The sequence below is a fragment of the Macrobrachium rosenbergii genome, chromosome 4 (assembly GCF_040412425.1).
Source record: "Macrobrachium rosenbergii isolate ZJJX-2024 chromosome 4, ASM4041242v1, whole genome shotgun sequence".
NCBI classification, from domain to species: Eukaryota; Metazoa; Arthropoda; class Malacostraca; order Decapoda; family Palaemonidae; genus Macrobrachium; species Macrobrachium rosenbergii.
The window spans coordinates 18,775,075-18,796,157 of NC_089744.1; the positions used below are offsets into that span (position 1 = coordinate 18,775,075).

The 21,083-nt window shown below is 42.6% G+C and overlaps 1 protein-coding gene across 1 annotated transcript in view; it reads right to left on the reverse strand.

The window, feature by feature from the left end:
* Positions 1-21,083, reverse strand: part of L2HGDH (L-2-hydroxyglutarate dehydrogenase) — a 50,330-nt gene that overhangs the window by 19,662 nt on the left and 9,585 nt on the right. Inside the window, exons 4-7 of the mRNA XM_067090470.1 lie at positions 20,856-21,013; positions 16,540-16,740; positions 12,601-12,762; positions 6,836-6,945 (exon numbers count right to left, since the gene is read on the reverse strand). Of these exons, the coding sequence (XP_066946571.1) occupies positions 6,836-6,945; positions 12,601-12,762; positions 16,540-16,740; positions 20,856-21,013 (631 nt within the window). The remainder of the gene's footprint in view (positions 1-6,835; positions 6,946-12,600; positions 12,763-16,539; positions 16,741-20,855; positions 21,014-21,083) is intronic.

The following is a 21,083-nucleotide window of genomic DNA, read 5'->3' on the forward strand; positions in this document are numbered from 1 at the left end:
TTGCTATGAAGTCCGGGACGAAATCAAGCGCTGGAGGAAAGACCATACAGTTCGCCTACTCTCTTCGCCAATGCCAAGGCAAGCAAGAAGACAGTCTTGAGAGTCAGATCCCTGTCTGATGACCCTCACAGAGGCTCGTATGGTGCACGAGTCAGGCTCCTCAAAATGAGAGTCGCGTCCCACTCAGGGAGCCTGAGTTCCCTAGGAGGGCAAGACCTTTCAAAGCTCTTCATCAGCAGAGAAATCTCCAACAAGGAGGTGATATCTACACCCCTCAAGTGTAGGACTTGGCCCAGGCCAGCCCTATAGCCCTCAACAGCTGATACAGAGAGCAGCTTCTTTTGGTGAAGAAAGATGAGGAAGTCTGCTACCTGCTGAATAGTAGCTCCGACCGGAGAGAGACCCCATCTACCACACCAACCACAGAAGATGGCCCACTTCCCCTGGTATACAGCTGCAGAGGACTATCACATGCATCCAGACATCTCTGTCGCTGTATGGCGAAAAAACCCCCTCGTTCGCAAGAGATGCTGGATAGCCTCCAGTCATGAAGTGAAAGGGACTCCACTGACTGGTGGTACCGTTCTATGTGCGGGTGAGCTAGTAGGTTGAGCCAGGATGGAAACTCTCTCAGTGCCTCGGAAAGTAGAGCTAGCAGGTCCAGGTATCAAATGGCATGTGGCCATTTGGGAGCCACCAGGGTCATTCTGAGATTCAGGTGATCATTACCCTGTTGATTACCCTTTGAATCAGACAAAATGGAGCCCTTTACTGAGGGAAAGCCCGAGAGACCAAGTCTCCTGGAGATCCTCAGTTTCCTCCACAGCTGAAAGGGAAGTCTGGTTAGAGCTGGTAGTCTCAACTTGCCCCAAGGGGGATTCCTATCCCCCCACCCCCTGAGCGAGCAGAGACTGCTGAGCAGAGGTCACCCCAATCACCAGCTCCCAACACAGACACCAGCCTGAAGAAGCAAGCAAAGAAGACGAAGGGGAGATGGCTCCCATAGGAGTGACGGCAAAGCGTGGAAGTTCCGCAGGAGGAAGGAAGGAACTAGAAGGATTAACAACCAATGGTGTAGTCGGGGGCATGTTACCACCGGACAACACCTTGGGAGCCTTCTTCTTGTACTTCCTCCTCTGAGAATACTTCACCCATTGCACTGGTGACCAGTCACGACACTCGTCACAAGTAGATTCAGGTATGCAATCATGCCTCCTGCAACTGGTGCAGAGGACATGAAGATCCACATCAAGCGAGGAGCGGTAATGGTTACAGGTCTTAAGAGGAGGTACCGGGGCATTTGCGCTGAGCACTGGCCTTTTGCTCCTTTGGCTTAACAGGTTCATGGGTCTGCATACTAATATCACAAAAACACGCAAGCAAAGCACAAAATAATATAACACAACAAGAAAAGGTAACGATCCCACCAGGAAAGTAGACCAAAACCAAGCAAAATAGCAGGCAGGGCAGAGGGAAACATAGGAACTCCGCAAAGCAAAGTGAATGCTTACCAGCTGGATGGGCAGGACTCCCACCCGGTGCCCAGTAGTTAACTACCTAACCACCCTGTTTAAAAGTTAAACAGCCATGTCCAGCTGTGCTGAAGCATATTCCTTATGTACAGACCAAAGAGAAAAGACATCCATGTTCTGTTTCCACTGTTTAATATTATCATATAATTACCTTTTCAATTACATGAAATTCATCATTATTTAAGCCATGTATGATACCACAAAGCTCATTGAAAAAATGTAAGATATACAGTAGTTGAGTAGCTTAGTTCACCAGCCAGAATAACAGTTCGCCACATCTTTAAAAATTTGCCATAAATCAGAATATATATTGGTCTACTTAGCAACAACAAGCATCCATAGATGCCATACTCAAATTTTGTCGTTATGACTTTTTTATAATTTATGGCAAATTTATTAAAAGAAAATCTTTCAATGACAGGTATAGCTGTCATCAGACACTCAGGTTGAAAAATGGATGACAACGATAAAAATCATCATCAGAATTTCAAAAGGTTTAAGTTTTTCTCAGCTCATCTTCACAATCATTAATATTTTATATGCTTCCTTTTCCCTTAAGGGGTTATCCATGAAATGGGCTTTCTTCTCTCTTCCGTCTTGTGCAATTTCTTCATTAATTCCCACATGGTCTAGGTCTTCATCCAGGTACTCCCCAGTACAAGCCCAACCAGCATGATTTTATATACAGTATTGTACACACATATGCATATTCGTAACTGTTCATGTACAACACTTATACATGTTAAACTATATAAGTTACAAAATTAAAGGATATATGAACAATAGCAAGAATAATAACACATCAAAGGAAAATGTATAAAACAGAATACAAGGCAGAGAGAAAAACAAAATTATTACTAATTTAGTGAAATGCCAAAGTTTTCGAGTAATCTGTATTTTCCTTACAAATATAAACCTCAAGTGTGTTGATGTGTACCTTCTTCACATTCAGGGGCCAAGCCCCTGAAGTGAACTCTTCTCTCAGATGAGCTCCCCAACCCTTGTGGGACACATCTAAGAATAGAAGTAATTCCAAGGGAGGCTCGTTCTGAGACTCCCTGAAGGAGATTGTGATCCAAAAGCTACCACTCTAGGTCTTTCCTAGAGTGCTTAGAACAACTTTCTCCAGAGACATAACATGGCCCAGAATGACTTGCCACTTTTGAGCTGGTTGTTCTTCCTTCTCCACAAAGTGCCTCACGACATTCTTGGGGTTGTATATTTGTGGGGTCACAAGGAAGGCCTCCACCATCACAGTGTCCAGGAGAGAGTCTGGGATCAAACTAAACCTGAGAGAGCCAACTCACATGTGAAACCTGTTGTGACATGAGGGAGAGGAATGAGCCCCTCCATTTAACCGTAATGTTTGCCCAAACACTGATGATCTGATAGGCTAGGGAGGTGATGGCCTTCCTGCCCAACACCATTAAACTCCTTGCCCTTGACCAAGAGTTTGGTGATAACTCCTCTATCATCACAGAGGTCATGGCACCCTGCCACAAATCTAGCCAAGAAGTGACATGGAGCACCAACACCATTGCAGTCTCTGGGTTGTTCGACTCTGTAAAGTTGAAGTTAAGGCCTTGTTAATGCAGTTTCCCCAATGGGACATTGTTTGTCAGCTGGCACAATGCCAGATGAAGGTGAAGGGGCAAGTCATCTGCATTCTTGAGAACATAATATTTCTTCCGTCTACATAATGGAAGGGGAGTGGCTTTCCCAAACTGCTGGCTGCAAGAAAACTGGTTGATCCACAGATCAGTGAGTTCACCTCCACCAAAATGCCACAGGAAAGCTCTGACCATGATAGCCTCATTGATAGTCTTGCCTCTGGGGTGGAACCCACTGCCCACACCATAAGAGAGATTGCCGGTAAAACCATATGCAGAAAGGATGGGGCCCCCCCGAAGTCTGTGGCTCTGCTAAGTCATGCTGGAAGGAGATTTCTCTTCTTGCAGGAGGAACTGTAGATCTTTGCTCCAACTCCCACTCCTGTTCATGCACTCTGGGTGGAGGGAGCATAGATACAGGACTCCATGCCAGTCGGATTCCTGACGGAGATTCCAGTATGAGGTGGGGGGAAGGGCAGGCACTCCTCTATGGCAGGACAACGGTCTCTTCCTCTCCCTCATGTCACAACAAGTTTCACATGTAAGTTGGCTCTCTCAGGTTTAGTTTGATCCCAGACTCTCTCCTGGATACTGTGATGGTGGAGGCCTTCCTTGTGACCCCACAAATATACAACCCCATGAAAGTCACAATGAGCTTTGTGGAGAATGAAGCACAACCAGCTCAACAGTGACAAGTCATTCTGGGCCATATTATGTCCCTGGAGAAAGTTGTTCTAAGCACTCTAGGAAAGACCTAGAGTGGTAGCTTCAGAGACGAGGCTTGCCTAAAGAAGCCATACAGGACCAGGAGCAAGAATGGATATCCTGTCTTCTCCTCAATTAGCAGTAAGGACTCCAGATGCAAGCAACTCTCCCTCAAGGAGGGTCTAATCAAGAGCAGTGAAAGGAACAGAATGCCAAAAGTGCCTGGAGTCTTTGCAAGAACCCGAGGCCCTGCTCCTGTTGGAGTCGGGGTGGGGGCATGGCAAGCCCTACTCTGGGAATGTTAGTCATTAGACAGGGACTGACTGGATCTGCTATGACTCCTGGTAGAGGAACTGCAATGAGGAGAGTAAGTTCTCTTACAAGAATGCTTGGTAGGTAGGATCCAACTAGTCAGATCAAGGCAAGGAGGGGCACTAAGAGGTGGTGAAGGAAAGCAGTGACATTTCTTGGCAGTAACCTTCTTGTTCTCAAGAGAGGTTACAGGGGTCAGTGACAGGATTGGGACCTGGTGGGGGAAGGTGAGAACTTCCACTATCTTGGCCAGGTATCTCCTGGAAGGCAGATGCAGTTGGGAGTAAGGAGTGGAGAGCAAGACCATACTGTTGCTCACCTTGCTGTCTAGCCAAGGACTTGAAAAACATTTGTAGAGAAGGCAAGCCAAAAATACAGCATGTTCAGGACTGGGAATCACGAGTGCATTCTTTGCCCCGGCAGGAAATACATACTGAGAACAGCTCTACTGCAACAGGTGACATAAAATGATTACAAGGCTAACTACGACCTTCACAACAGCGTTGGTCTTGTGTGCTCTATCAGGACATAGAACCAACATGCACGAAAGCACTGAGAAAGCAAGCACTTTCAGGCACAAAAAGGCACCAATTACATACGTAAATGCTTAGGATGGATAAATCACAAAAAGCAAAAGAATCATATAAAGGATTCAGCCACACGTAAAAAGAGCGAACAAAAGAAAAATGTCTGAAATTGATTAATGCCAGAAAGACAATAGGTGGTGCTGGTTAGGTGAAAATGGGCATCCCCTCTCCCCAATCTCCACCTGGGTACCGCCCTTGTTTAGTCAGTACATGGCTAGCCCAGCACAAGGGCAGAGGGATACTCCATATATAAAAGGCTTGTTTGGTCAGTACACAGCTAGCCCAGCACAAGGGCAGAGGAATACTCCATATATGAAACGTGTACTGTTTGTATGCCTGTAGGGAAAAAGCAGAAATTTACTAAAGCATACAAAGGGATGCTAATAGGACTGGGGTAACAAAAGCACAAAGGCAGCAAGGTGGTAGGTCAAGTGTCTGCTCTAACTGTAGCAAACTGTCATAAGTAAATTTTACTTGTTTCATCTCAAGTTCATAATATAGTCCATGTTCCCAGGCTCACCAATCTTTTTAGTCAGACAGAAGGTAGTCTCATCATGCAAATACACTCAGGATCCTATGCCCTGTAGGGGTGCAGGGCCATCGTTATACCTCACACTGTGCACTGTAGGCATTACTTGAGGTTCTTTGCAGCATCCCTTTGGCCCCTAGCTGCAACCCCTTTTATTCCTTTTAATACATGCACATTCATACTCTCTTTCATCTTACTTTCCACACTCTCCCAACAACTGTTGCATAGTGCAACAATGAGGTTTTCTTCCTGTTACACCTTTAAAACCTTTTTACTCTCAATTACCCTTTCAGCACTGAGTGACCTCATATGTCCCAGTGCTTGGCCTTTGGCCAAAATTTTATATTCCATTCCATTCCAATCTGGATCCTATGGTATGAATTACTGTTAACAAATAGTCTCACATTTCATAGTCATACTGTGTGGTCTACACCTCTGCCACTACTCTCCAAGTGTATTCTTCAGGATTGCTTTTCTGTACTTGTTACTAATTGATTTTCTATTTCAGAAACTAGTGTCAGCCCCTTTCCACTTTAGTTCTTACTTAAATATTGAAAAGGGAACTTGGTGGATTCTACATTTATTACATGTTTCAGCCACTGATATCATCTGTTGTTGACTAGCACATTTTCCCCAACTTTCAGCAAGTAATTTCATTTTTTTATTTGAAAAACCACATGCTGTATTTCAAGGTCTTTAATTGTCTTGTGCTTATTTCACCTGTACAATTCAATGTGCTGTTGTTATTGTAAGGGAAGTTCCTTTTTTATTGTATAGGTTAACTAGCAAACATTTCAGGAGAAATACATGGAAAGTATGAAAGGAAGAGTTTGGTTAGACTATAACTGAAAATATCAATAAATTACTCAGAACAATTTATAGAGTATCCAGAAGACCAAAGCAAGCTGGGGAGAATTCTTGTGGGGGAGAATTCTTGTGGCAGATAGACAACCAGATTTGTGTAAAAATGAGGCAGGCAGTTCCTTCCTACTGACAGGTGAAAAGTTTACAAGCACATATAGTCATTCCGTGGTTGAATTTCTCGCTTTCTACCACCACATTCAAGACTTCAAAAACTAAACATCTGGAAAGAATTGTTCCTGCAAATTAAGGCTATTTATGACAGATGGGTTTGTTATGAAACAATAAGGGAACTGTTACTGCCTCAAGTTCAGATCTCTAATGTATGTGATCTTAAGTGAGATCCTGTGATGGTCAAGTGTAGATCTACTGTTTGTGATCCATGCTGGATTAGGATAATTCAGTTTTTTTTAAAGTATCAATTTAATATTGTTAATAAAAAGTGCACAGAACAACAGAGGGTACAGGGAACATATTGTAAATCTAACCACAAACAGGAAAATGTTAACATAAAAATGTTGGTGATAATGACCAGTTAAGTCTTGAGTTTACCATTTTTTCATCCCTTTACGCAACCAATAAAGAGATACATATTTGTTTATACACTCTAAATAACTTATAAAAACTGAAGTGATACTGTGAAATCAATCTCAAGTTCAGTGATACAAGCAACCACACTTTAGTCAGTTTATTACTAACCTGTATCCTTCACGTTTAAATGCAAGAATAGCATTAGGTCCGAGCCAAACATCACCATTCATTCTAGGTGTAAAGTGGACACCTAAGAATGGAAACCTTGGGTCTGGTACCTTAAAAAGAAATAAAGTCTAAATAAATGAGAGTACACATAAAACCTACACATAAAATACTCAGCAGCAAATTTTAAATGAGTAACTGTTATTAACAAAGAAGTTGAACCAATTTACTAATTTACATTTCTAGACTCACAGGGTTGGTCCACAGACATTTTTTTTATACTGGGTGACAACTAGTGCAAGGAAAATTTCAAGTTGTCAGGATGTTTGATGGCAAAATCTAAAGGGGAAAAATGAAGTGTAAAATGCAATGCAGCCAAAAGAACGATGAAAACAATTCTTAGTACCATCCACAGTGTGCTGTCCAAGGCAGACTGTAATCTGTACCCACCATCAATATCAAAAGATCACTATGCTTCATTACCAAATGAAAATAAGGAAGAAGGCTTTAACATGCTAATTATCTCCAATTTATTTTAGAGTAACCTGAAACATTGCCTTCTTATCAGTGTGGCAGTTCCCTTTAGATAACAGTCAATACTGTGACTGATTTCACTTCTCACAAGACAAAATTGAAGTTATCAAATGCAATAAAAAGATGTTTAATTTTTTCATTTACTCCCTCAGAGACAATACTGAAACAGTAAAGGTAAAACATACAGTGTAACCTCCCATTTCCTTCAAGGATTTGAGTTCAAGTCTTATAATTCTAATTTGACTGAAATCAAAGCATTACTGCGCTGCTCACCAGTAGGGACTAGAACATACAGGCTGCAATAGCACCTCAACTTGGCAGATGCTTTGAGGGTCAGGTTTTCTGATAAGTAACAAACTCTGTTGAGTAACAAGAACCTTCAGGCAGCTAGCTTCAGCACACGGAGGTTCCGATGGAGGAAATGAGGCTGCCTGAGAAGATCTTTCCTCTCTGGAGGGAATACTGGAACTTCCGTCAACATGTCCAGAAGGTCTGAAAACCAAGGTCTTTGGGGCCAGAAGGGGCTTATCAAAGTCATCTGAGTGTTGATACTGTTCCTGAGTTTGATCAGTACCTGTTGAATCAACCCAAAAGGAGGGAATGCATACACTTGAAGGTTGTCCCAGGAGTGCATCATTGCATCGTCCCGCACGACATGGGGTCCGCTACTGGGGAGAAGTAGGCCGAAAGACAGAAATTCATTCTTGTGGCAAAGAGATCCACTGTCGCTGCCCACCTCCTCAACAGATGTTGTACTTCTTCCTGAACCAGCGTCCACTCGCCCCCGAGAACTTCCTGAGAACGACTCAATGCGTCTGCTAAAGCACTGAGCTTCCCCAACACAAACTGAGGGATAAGAGAAACCCTTCGGTCCTCGCACCACCGAAGAACTCTCTGTGCTATGTTGTTTAAGACTTGCGATCTTGTTCCTCCCTCTTTCTTTAGATACGACACAGCAATAACGTTGTTGCAAAAGAGAGCTACTACCTTGTTGCTTACTTGCTCTGAAAAGCAACTTAGAGCCTCTTCTATTGCTCTCAACTCCCAGAAATTTATGGACTCCTCTTGATCCAGATCCCTCCAAAGGCCTCTAGCCTGAGATTCCTCCAGGGTCGTACCCCAACCCCGATCTAAGGCATCTGTCTACAGATGAACGTCTGGAAGAGGGGAGTCCAATCTTATGCCGATGGTCAGATGATGTTCTTCTGACCACCACCAAAGATCATTGAGGCAAGAATCGTCCCAGACCACAACTGTGTTCTCTTCCTGAAAGTCCCAGCGATTCCTGAGACACGCCTGCAGGGAACGCATCTGGAGACGAGACCCTGGAATTAGTAGCGAGAGGGAGGACACTCGGCCCAACAAGCTCTTCCACAAGCTCACTGGTTGAGCCCTGTCCGACAGGAATACCTCTGGTTGACCTAGAACGGCAAGAATCCGTTCCTCTGTCGGGAAAGCCCTCAAAAGACGCGTCTGAGTCTCCATCCCCAAATAGGTCTTTACTTGAGCTGGAATTAGAGATCTTTTGTCCAAATTGATCTGAATTCCTAAGGCCTGACATAGGTTCAGTAAGAAACCCTTGCTTGCAATACTCCGTCCACAGACAAAGCCTGAACCAACCAATGTCGAGGTATCTCCTCATTCGAAATCCCAGACGATGCATTACATCCGAAATAGGAGACATTACCCTTGTGAATACCTGAGGTGCTGTGGTTAGACCAAAGCAGAGGACCTTGAACTGGAACGTTCCAGTTGGACCCAAGAAACGAAGGAACCTCTGAAGATTCCTGATGAATCAGAACCTGAAGATACACATCCTTGAGGTCCACTGAAACCATCCCATCTTCTCTCCGAACTGACTGCAGCACTGACTGCAAAGTTTCCATGTGAAACTTCGTTGAAACTACCAGCCGGTTGAGACACAAAAGATCTATAATGAGTCTCCAAGAACCTCCCACTTTTGGAGCCAAGAAGATCCGGCTGTAAAACCCCAGAGAAGAAGGAGCGGGCTCTATTTCCCCCTTCTCCAAAAGGGCTTGGATCTCCACTGCTAACGCTATCCCTTTGATGAAGGATGGGGAATAACTGGGAAGGCAAACTGGGGAGCTGGACAGTGGAGGACGAGAATGAAACAGGACTCCTCCCTTAACACCTCCACCACCCAACTCTCTGCGCCCCACTCCTTCCAGATGTTCTAAAAAGGAGCAAGGCAACCTCCCACAGGTACAGGCAAAGGGAATATCTCCTATTTCCGAAAACCCCTCTTGAAAGAAGAAGGTTTCGAATCCGAGGCAGAAGCCAAACCCTTAAAAGCAAAACGGACCTTCTTTGGCGATCTTACAGGGGACTTAGAACTTGATCGCTTAGCTGGAGATGGCATCCTGGATCCTTTAGGTAATCTTGAACCCTGAGCCACCACATGAATCATAGCCTGCTGTGACGCTACTGCTGACAACGACGACACGAAATTGACCATGGAGAAGACATCCTCCTCTCTAAAAAGACTGTTACAAAGCGCAAAAGGCGCCCTCAACAGAACCCTCTTATGTATGTCCGGATAGTGAGGCGGCAGATGATTTAAAAAGAAGTCACTCCTCTTCTTGCCAAAGAACGTTGTACAGCCAGCTGAAATGTTAGCCTGGTATGCCAACCCCATCAAAACCGAAGTGGTGAGGTTGTCAAACAGTACAGGATCGGAGGGAGTATACCCATCTTGTTTGAGAAACCCCATCAACCCAGACAACATCCACAAAGAGTGGGACAAGACCTCAGACTGGCTGCGAAAGGTGTCCTCCAAAATACAAGCCTCACAAGATGTAACCGCTACCAAACGATTCGTCGAAGGAACCCGAGAGAGAAGAGCCTCAACAGATTCGTTGAGTGGAACTCTGACACCGGCAGAAAGGTTACCCACTACCCTATAGAACCACTTCCGATTAGGCAGCAAGGTTGAACCCTGTCTACCAACCCCGATAAGAGAAGCTAACCTAGAGTCCGCCTCCCTCAACGCCTGCTCGACTCGGCCAAACCAGACTAGTTTACTTGATGTTTGGGAGACTACTGGTTTAGTTGCCTACAACGATTCAAACATTGCTTGGTTTGGTTGTGTAGGTTCCTCAGGAGCCTTGGACTGCGGATAGAGAGAATGGATAAAGTCCGCCATCTGCTTGTGCTCGCTTTCATTTGCTGGAAAAAACCTATATCTGGTAGCGGCTCCTCTTCTTCAAAAGAGCATTCTCTGTCAGACTGGTCTGACCAAACCAGAGCAGGAAAAGAGACAGGCTGACCACCTGCAAGAGCTGCACCCAGTAACCCAAAACTCGCTACACCTGGATGCGCGAGACCAACATCTGACATGCCTGACCCTATCATACCTGAGCCAACCGTACCTGGTTGCGCAAACCCTGTACCAACTAAAGCCGATGACAAAACTCTTGAGCCAGCCGCACTCGACTGCGCAAACCCCGCACCACCCAGCAACAATGACGTAACACCTGGGCTGACCACACCTGGATGACAAACGCCCACCCATGAGAGTGGAGAGGCCGCAACACCCGATCCACCCAACCCTGGATGGACCAACACTGCACCAGGATGGTTATCTGGAGCTGAAGTCACACTGATTAAGGGAGAGGGAGGAAGAACTCCCTGATGACCCAGAAGGATCCCTGGCCAGAGGAGGAAGAAGCTCACCAAACTCCTTCAGACACTGTTTGACTGTGTTCAGTACAATTTCACTGAAGGACATAGCTTTGATAGCATTAGTTAAACTCATACATATTCTCAGCCTCTGGAACACATATTCTCAGTTTCTGGAATAGAGAAATGCAAACCAGCCTGATGCAATAGCGCCTTTCTTAGTCAGAAAAATCATGGACAACAAAGCGCTGTCCACTGCCGGATCAGGAGAAAAGGGGAGAAACTCCCCTGTCCAATACACTAGTGGCTTCCTTGCATGAAGGAAGGGACAAAAGAGAGGATCCTTTAGAGATCTTCTTAGACAAAGCCTTAGCAATAGAGTCAAATCTCCCATGTACAGAATCTGATAGCCTAAAGGAAGGGAGAGGAGAATAATCAGACCCCAACCTCGAAGGACTTAGAAAGCAAGCAGTATTTGCATGCTCCACTAAAAAGAACTGAGGATATCTGTCCAAACATAACTGAACCAGTTCCTTACAACCTGACCTGACCGATTCTAAGTGTTCCTCTTCCTTATCCAAGGGTAATGTAGGAGAAGGAGAACGTTGAAAGGAAGAGCTTGGCCTAAACAAGTCTCCCTCATCTAAGACACCTGAGGAAGCCTCAGAACCAGATGGTCTTGTAAGACCCAATGCTAGAATTCTACTAATCCACTCTGGTAAATACTTGAACTGGAAATGGTCTCTCTCAAGATCTAACTACATACAGTTCACTCCCTTTTTTCCAAGCCTCATATATAATGCTGATAGGAGACTAATAGTTTCCCTTGGGTGAGCCTTCATTTTACATATGAAGATGCTGGCTTCCTCTCTAGCTAACACAGTGTCACCTTAACTTAACGAACAGCTTGGAAGTCTGCCCCTTCCACTAAGTAACGAAGACCTACACAATAGGGTACCCTGGGGCTAACTCTCACACACTATAGTCTAGCACAATTCCATATAAATTACCTACTGTAATAGCCTAACCTAACTTGCATTTTATAATTATCATTCAATTTAGAGTATTGAATTACTGTATACAGTATATGTATCATTTGATCTCATGTATCATGCAACCCTTAAAATTCTGTCCCCAAAACATGATTTCATCATATATCTTGTGTATTATGTGAGTTGCATTTTCACTAGCCTAAATAACATTAGGCTAGCCTCTTTTCCTACACAGTCTGTCTGTGAAAGATCAAAAGACATGTACCTGGGCACATACTCGTAAATACTGGAAATGACGGCTCACAATACAATATAAAGGTTTGTATGAAAAAATGTTTTATGGCATAGAAAAGTTTCCATTTACAGTACTTGTAAAATTTCATACAACTGAAACAAAAATACTTTATTATTACTAAATTACTGCTTCTTCTTGAGCAGAGAAATCAAATTTGTTTGTTATTTGTTCCAAGCCAAGCAAATCATTGTATTCCATAGGAAACAATGCTACATTAATATAGTTATAAATCAATTCTCAAGAAAGCAGAATTCATATATTATATTCCAAACAGAATTAGAACACTATAATTCAAAGATTTTACTTACAGGATAAATGTTACCACGGATCATGTGAGCTTTGTCTTTGGCGAGTAACAAATATTCTCCACGGAAGGGTATAATGTGAGGGTCACCCGAACAACCGGAAAGTTCTGCCAATTTATCAGACTGCAGTCCTCCACATGTTAGGACATACTTGCAACGGACAGCCTGCAATGAACATAAATCATGAATGCATGCCTCTTGAACTTTGACACTACTATAAACTTATGGCTCTCATAAGATTTACAGTACAGCATTTCATTTTAATTCACTTACAAAGATCATGCGTCGAAAAAAAAATGTTTATTTATTTATTACAATTCCAATAACCATATATGCCCTTTCCTATCATGCAACTATGCCCAGCTGCACCAACTTGTACCAATCAAGATCCAAAGGCCTTCAATGTATATAAGCAGTCCCCTATGATGTCTCTGCTATCAGTCATTCATCTGTATGAATACATGATCTTTTCATACATTTTCTGTGTACTTTTCTTTTTCTTGAGGTATATTTGCTTTAGTTTCACTCAATTTTCAGGTAATTCAAGCATTTTCTACATTGTGGTTTGCACTTTCTATCCCTTCTCAGCATTACTATAAGTGTCTCACTTTTCATTTTCTGGTATTGATTTTTTGCGATTTGTGTTAGGGTTCACCTTTTGGGTGCTTTACTTTTTCCTGTAAATTTTTTCATAAGTCTTTATTTTGGCATGTGATTTCACCTTTTGTATGTGTGAATCCTGCTTAGCATAGTGAAAGGATTATTCATTAACACATTTGTTCTCACAGTAACCAGTTGCGTCCAGTCTCTGCTTGTGTGTGTACTGTTTATGTTTCTGTGCTATATTTTCTTTTTATTTTTTAATGTTAATTGCTAGCATGCTTTTCATTGTTTATGAATTCATGTGATTTCCATTTATGAAAGTATAAAATTTGTGTAGTTTCCCTTAATACGTATAATAATTGGCAAGGTTAAATTAGTGTCAGTGTACATCCTCATTTGGTTACTACTGCACTGTAGACCTGTCTACCAGTGTCATTGGCCAGTGCTGTTTACCATGGTTAAGTTTTCATGAGAAGAGTTGCCTGGAAAGGCCTGGGAAGGCTTGGGAATATCTTCCCTTGAAAAAGACTTCCACCTCTTGTGTCTGTCCTGTCAGCAGTTATGCCATGTGCATGATAATTAGTCAGCTGATCAATGGTTCCTGTTTGCCAACAGGTCCTATGAGCTCCATTCTATGGCTGCTTCAAGGGCTGCCTAATAAATCTTGGGTTTTGGGTAGGTTTCTGTGTCTGTTGACATCACTGATGAGCCACATCTCATTGAAAAGCTCTGCGGTAACCCCCTGAAGCTCCCTCCTATTGTGGTAACTTATACAAAGGTAAGAAGAACTGGTACTCTATGGATTCCCCTATTCCTGTGGTTTACTTGTCTACAGAGGACTCATCTCCCTCAAAGTTCACATAACCTGATGATTTGCTTAAACTCTTAGAAGGAATGTTACATTTGCTGCTCCTTCACCTAATGTCACTCCCCTGCTATTGGAGTTTGTTCCACCTACACACTTTTTGTCAATACTAACTGCTGCTGTCATTTGGAGGGCAACTGCAGCCACTGGAGAATCTTTGCTTCATTGATCATCTAAAGCATTGGGTGTTTTCTGTGCTGGAAAGTTTGGTCTATAACTGGATTTGGTCAGTAACCAAGTCTTTGATGGCAAGCGTTCAGTGTTCACCCTCCTATTCATTCCATGTTGACCCCAATATCTCTTGTGGTTCTTGTCCTCTTCTTCCCCTGCCTCCTGTGAGACTATAGTACCTCATGCATTATGAATTCCTTTTGTGATGGCTGCAAATTCTGTTGCTGCTAGTTTTGCTTTGTCACTGCTTAAGAATATTCTTCTCTCCATGATGCAACCTTCTAATTTTACCCCTCCTGTGGTTTGTGTCTTGGTGATCATCAGTATTGATGTTCATCAGCTCCCCCTCCCTTTCCCCCCACCCTTATGCATAAGACTGAGTGTTTGAAGCTTGCTCAACTATTTTTTCCAGGGCCTGCCTGTAGTAAGCACTCTTATGCTGGTGGACATGGTGTACCTGTAGACCATTCCCACTGCTCATAAGCCTATTTTCTTGTCTGATGTACTGTCAATTTTCACATCTCCACTGCAGAACAGAAGGCCATCACCCTCACCCTGGAGTTATCTGGTACCAAGTATTCAACTGGTGCCCAGTGGCTTTGGTTTCCCTCTCGACTCCTGTGAGTCACTCAGATTTGTCACACCTGATTACTCACAGTACATTGCAGACTTCTAGCACACCACAGACTTCTAAGAAAACCAGGTTTGACTCTTCAAAGGATCATGTGATGGAGCCTGGTGATGATCTGTATGCTCTCTAGGATGATACATCATTTGCAGAGTTGGAACAAGTTCACAGAATCTTCAGCATCGACTACCCTTAGAAGCCACTTAAGAAGATTAGTCAGTCAAGTTTTATGACCTTCCCCTCACCGAGTCAGTGGACCACGGTTCTCCAAGATGTGATGCAGAGGTTGAAGGGCTGTAGCACAAGGTGGGTTGACAATTGCCCAGTGGGTGAAGCACAGTTTCTCGTTACCAAACCTGTGCTGCAGAAGCTTTTTGCATTCATGGGTGTTCTTCTGCAGTGCATCATCTATCCTTTAGTTGGATAGGTCATCGCTAAGGATCTCTCTGCTCCCTTTCCTTCAAGGTGAGATATGGTGCCCCTCCGAATTGGACGCCTATGATAGTTTTGCTGAGAGAGCTTGGCCCAGCTAGATTGGCAGAATTTGGACCTTGAGGTGCCAGTATGTTGTTAGCTGATGGCTCTCCTTCCCCGTAGGATGCTGCAAAGGTCTGCTGGCTCTGCCACTCCTTGGGTTTGTGTCTCTTCCACTCCTTGGGTAGTGCCTCCATTCTTTATCTCTGCCAATTGCAGACTTTGGATCCATTGGATCATTACCTTTTCCCAAAGTACTTGGCGAGTTAATCGTGAAGCTGAAGCCTATGACTACAATGGATGCCATCTTCAGTACTGGCAACTCTTCCTTGGCTTCAGCCTCATCCTCAAAGCCTGCATCAAATGCAAGTCTCCCTAGAGACTTTGTAAGTGCTATGGTAAGTGCTTTCAGCACTTCATCTTTTAGTATGTAAGTGCTATGGTAAGTGTTTTCAGCACTTCATCTTTTAGTGTCAACAATAATCACTGTTCCTGGCGGGACAGCCTTACACCCCTTACCAGCAACCAAGATTTTCCCCAGCCTAAGATTCCTAGGATTCTGTTCACTCTGGAAAATTCAACCTCTTACTGCATAAGTATCCAGACAGATGAGGCTCCCTTTCCCACCTTTACTGTCTTTGCCTCCTGTGGGGGTTTCCCTCCAGGAATTCTGGTCCTTATGGAAGCAGATAGGCGCAGAATCATGGGTCCTCAGGGTCTTCCAAGAGCGGTACCACCTTCCATTCTTGGAGTCTAGTCCCTTCTTAACAAGTCAACCAGTCCCCTTCTAATCTTAGCAGCACATGGCTTTCCTGGGGTACTTTTTTCAAGCCTCAAAGTTGCCTTTGAATTGTCTTGAGTGCAAGTTGGTGTTTTACTCAAGAAATTATCTCAGTGGACTACCTGTTAATACAGACTACACTTTATGTGGCCATTTATTCCCCTGCCATTTATTCATTCTTGAAAAACCATACCGTACCATTAAAACGAACTATAAAAAAGATGACAAAGTCAGTAACAGACAAAAAGTGACATCACCTGCCATTCAAAATAGAGTTTAAACAACCATTGGTAATATAACCTATGCTGAAGTTCTCACAACAATTCTAGTCTAAAAGTATTTGCAAATGCTTTTACATAGATTACCTCAAAAATGTTTTAAATGAAAATCAAAATATAAAAAAGTTAAATGCTAACTCACTTTATCTTTGCTGAACACCCTCACTGGATACTCTGGATGTGCCTCTGTTGACCCTGGTTTGTCTTCAGTCAGTTCAAACCCACTGACTTTGAAATCTAGGTATATATTCCCACCATTGTCACGAAAATTCTTCCCATAATGCTCGGTGACAAGACCCCAGTCAACAATGCCAGTATGAGGAGACCAAATGGCTTTCAGACCCTGAAAACAATAGTATAGAGAACCCCTGTCATAAAATAAATTTAAGGAACCAAAACCTGACAATAAAGTTCAAATACTCGTATAAGTACCAACTAGAATTTCATTAAAAACCCGAAAAGATGACAAGTCAGTAACCGACAATATCACATTACCTTCAATCAAATTACATTACAAGAAAATCTCTTAATCCAGTCTGATGTGCCTATACAAGACTAAAATAAAATAGGTAATACTGAAGAAGAAGAAGAAGAAGAAGAAGAAGACGCTCCTCTCTGCCTACGCATCCAAAGTGAAGAAGAAGAAGAAGAAGAAGAAGAAGCGCCAGGCTCCGAAGTCCATTTACTAGCAGAAAATGGTCATATCAAGTATTGTCTGATGCACTGCAAGGTCAGGAGGAGGTCAAATTGACTCATAAATTGATAGGTTTACAGCAATAACATCAAATTTGTTTTTATAAAATTGTATCTCTTCTTGGCACCAAAACCCTATCATTTTACAACCGAGTAGCTATTTCTGCAGGAGGAGACCTGCTGCTATTCAAATACCATTTCTTGAGGACTTGGAAACAGCAAACTACTGAACAACTGGGACTGGGAGCCCAGTGGGCTATGCAATGTTAACAGCACTGAAGCCTGAACTGACAAAGGATTAAATCAATACAGTAGTGAACTAAGGCACATACTCTTCACTTGCATTGCAGAAACCCAGCTGATTTTGCTCCACAAGTGACCTAGATTAGAAGGAAGAGTCTTAGTCAGGAGACACCAACTGTACCATAAATTTATGAGTTATAAACATAAAAACAGAGCAAAACTGATAATGGAAGAAATCTCTGTGGATGTCTAGAAGACCAGAGATGTAAATACAGCCATAACTTCACTAACTCCCACCTTTGAGCTGGATAATTTGAGTTCTGGGGTACTATCATAAGCTTTCAAGATGACTTACTATAAACAAAACATAAATGTTATGAGACAGTTCCACTGTACTCATGCTATTAGATAAAAACAATCAGTTCTCCCATTTTAACAAGTTTTGGTCTTATGAGAATTAGTCCTGACAGCTTTTGGGTGGCAAAAAAATTAATATTTTCCTTGTCCCTAGCAGAAAAGGATAAAATAACAATAAGGGTGCCAAGATGAGGTTGAGAGAAAACTGTCTTTGCAACAGAGCCAACCACATAAGACAGGCCAATACTTCCCAAGTTCTTTGAATGAAAAACCTCAAATTGTAGAGAGCACATAGCTTTTAACAACAGCAACAAGTTTTACAATAGAGACTGTAGATTCCTGGGCGTACCTTTCTATGGAAAAAATTGGCACATGCCTGAAGCTCACTAGAAGACCCCAAGTGGATACCCCTGCAACTGAATACCCCCAAGAGGGCAAAGCAGCAATCCTTGACAGCAGCCTGGCACAAAAACCATCTCCAGAGGAGGCACCACTGAAGAGCCTCAAAACATAAAGATTGAGGCAGTGGAGATTCTGGTGGCATCTTCAAAGAGGATGGCAGCTGAGCTTCTCCCAGTACAGAAGGGTTCTTGGTATGTCCACCAGAAACATCAGGTCTGGGGCTGTGACCAGACCAAACCAAAGGTCCTTGAACTGGATGACCCTTCCTTGTGAAATGTCACTTTAGACCTGAAATCACCCATCTTTCAAGTTAAAGAGATGTCAAAAAGTTGCCCTCTAAATGGAACAAGAGATCAGTACCCAGTAGCAATTCCAAGGAGCAAGGTTGATGAAAGCCTCCACCCTCCAGGGGTTTTGCGGATGATGAATAGCCAACAGCAAAAACCCCTGAGATAGACCAATACCTGCTCTACAGCTCCCCTTACCATCACTACCTTACTACTGTTGAAGGTAAATAATTTTTTTAGCTCCTTGCACATGACCTAAATCAGGTAGGCTCTGACGTCAGAGGAAGGGACTGTGGAACAGCTTCCCAGAGGATGTTGTGCAACTGGAACTTAACAAAGAAGCTTTAATTTCAAGTCAATGGCCCTGTGGCTTGTTCCATATGAATGTGTTTCATCTACTGAATAATATAATAATAATTTCCAGAAAGCCCAAACAATAACCTGTTTCAAAGTTAGGCTCACTGTGGTTCCACTTGTATCTCCAAACATTAAGTCCAGAATTCCTGCAAGACGAATTCCCACGAGAAGCAGATCTGAATGTAGGTTGGCCCAAATTTCACCTTCTCAAACATCTTTGGAGAGATTTTTAGGGAAGTCTCAGCCTACTATGTTTGGATGAAGGTGCAAATGTTGAATTCTCAGGGTTGCAGGATAGGAGGGTGTATTAGTGTAAGTCCTCCAAGTCCTCCTGGTTAGGGTGGCAGGAGACCCCCACAACTTTCTACTCCTGCTATATGAGGATACAGACAAAGTCTCTAGGGTACCTGTTACAAGTTGATTGATGTGAACAAAAGGGAGTCAAGCTGGCAAGTGGCCTCATGGCAGTTCTAGTAGTTGTGTAACATCTAACCTTAGTAATCTCCCTAATCAAGATAGGGAAGAGGTTGTGGTCCATACAAGCTGTCCTCAGGCTCTCAAAGTTAAAGAACAAGACCAAATTGGAGGCAGTTCTCAAAATGGCATCCCAGTTCTTCCAGATACTGTTATCAAGGTAACAGGCCATTATCCAAATATTTAGGACAGAGGCTCATCCTAGAGAAGCCACTCACCTTTCCTAAATACCCTGGATTATATGCAGCATCCTTAAGGAGTCTACTTGTCACACTCAATACCCGTTCCATTGGAGTCAAAATCACCACAGGCCTAGGAATAGCCAAAGAAACATCCCTAGCTGAGGCTTCCACAGCAAAGGCACAAGAGAGGCAGTCTTATAAAGTCTGGCTATGCTTGATATTAATGAGCAAGAAGCACAGACAGATAAGCAGAATGGCAGTGCTCACTAATTCCAACAGCAATATTATCCTTACAACATTTCTTCAATGAATGAGAAATTGGAGGATAATGCACTTTACAATTGCTGCATTTGGCAACTGAATACAGTATGTAGGAGTGCTACAGGAACACTGAATAGAATTTGTAGTACTGCTTGAAATGCACTATACAAGACACACTGCAGCAGTATAACCAACCCTACTAAGTCATGCCAAAACTGATGTAGACCAGAGTCCACTGATTCACTAACAAGAGTACACAAAAACAAATTGTCATATCTGCATCAATAGACAGCAATGGAGGATGATCCATCAATGGAGAAATGGAAGATGATCTACAATGAGAAGAATCATTAATACATGAGAATTAAAAAGCAAGATATGCCTAAATAAAAAAGGAAAAAGTGGGCACAGCTATGAATCATGAAGGAACATTTGTATAAGGATTAGAAAAAACGACTGTTTATATCAATCTGAAGTTGAGCCATGAGAAAAAATATTGGCTCCAAGGGTTCTGAATATACACAATGGTGTGCCAACGTGATACCATAGGATTCACCAGACTTGGTGACAAAGCATGATCAAATAAGTAAAGATTGAGACTTTATTTGCATCAGAAATATGTAGAAGCAACACAATAGTTAGACAGGACTAAACGTCAACCTTACATGGAATCCTATAAAAAAAAAAATGACTTCCAAAGAGGATAACATGGTCAGACTCTAGAATAAATGATGATTTGGGAAATAGGTGTACAGCACTACCTTCATTACCCAAGAGGAAAGGTCAAGAATTAAGCTTACAGTACAATGTGAAAGAAAGCCAAGTGCGTGAAGAATTAAACTCAAACTGACAAAAAAGAAAAAAATATAAATCTGTAAATCAATGGATGTAATATTAGTATTTCAATAATTAATAGAAACTGAAGAAAATTACTGAAGAATTACACAGAAAACTAAAAACAGCTCATCGGCCAAATGATAATTAACCTGAAAAAGGAAAGATGCATGTACTATAAAAACTACTGCCCATGTGCAGATAAACTGAGACGAGAAAAAAATTGCTAAAAGAAATATAAGTACAATGCTGAAATACCCAGTTGACAAATGAACAGAATATTACTGAAAAATGGACTTATGAGCACTTCACTGTTATCTATCAAAGGAAAAATCAAGTCAGGCTACATGTAACAGCATCAAGCTCACCTGGCAATAGGGTTCGTATTTCTTGATCTCACTTCCATCTATCACTTTTACATCTGGCACACCATTTTTTTGTGCCCGGTCATAAAGATCCATTAATCGACTAACTTCCAGATCATTTAAGGCCACAATAAGTTTGCCACATTTCTTGTAAGGGATTCCTGAAAAGAATTTAATTTCATGGTGTCAACAACAAAATAGTCATGCTTCAGTTAATCATGAGAAAGCAAA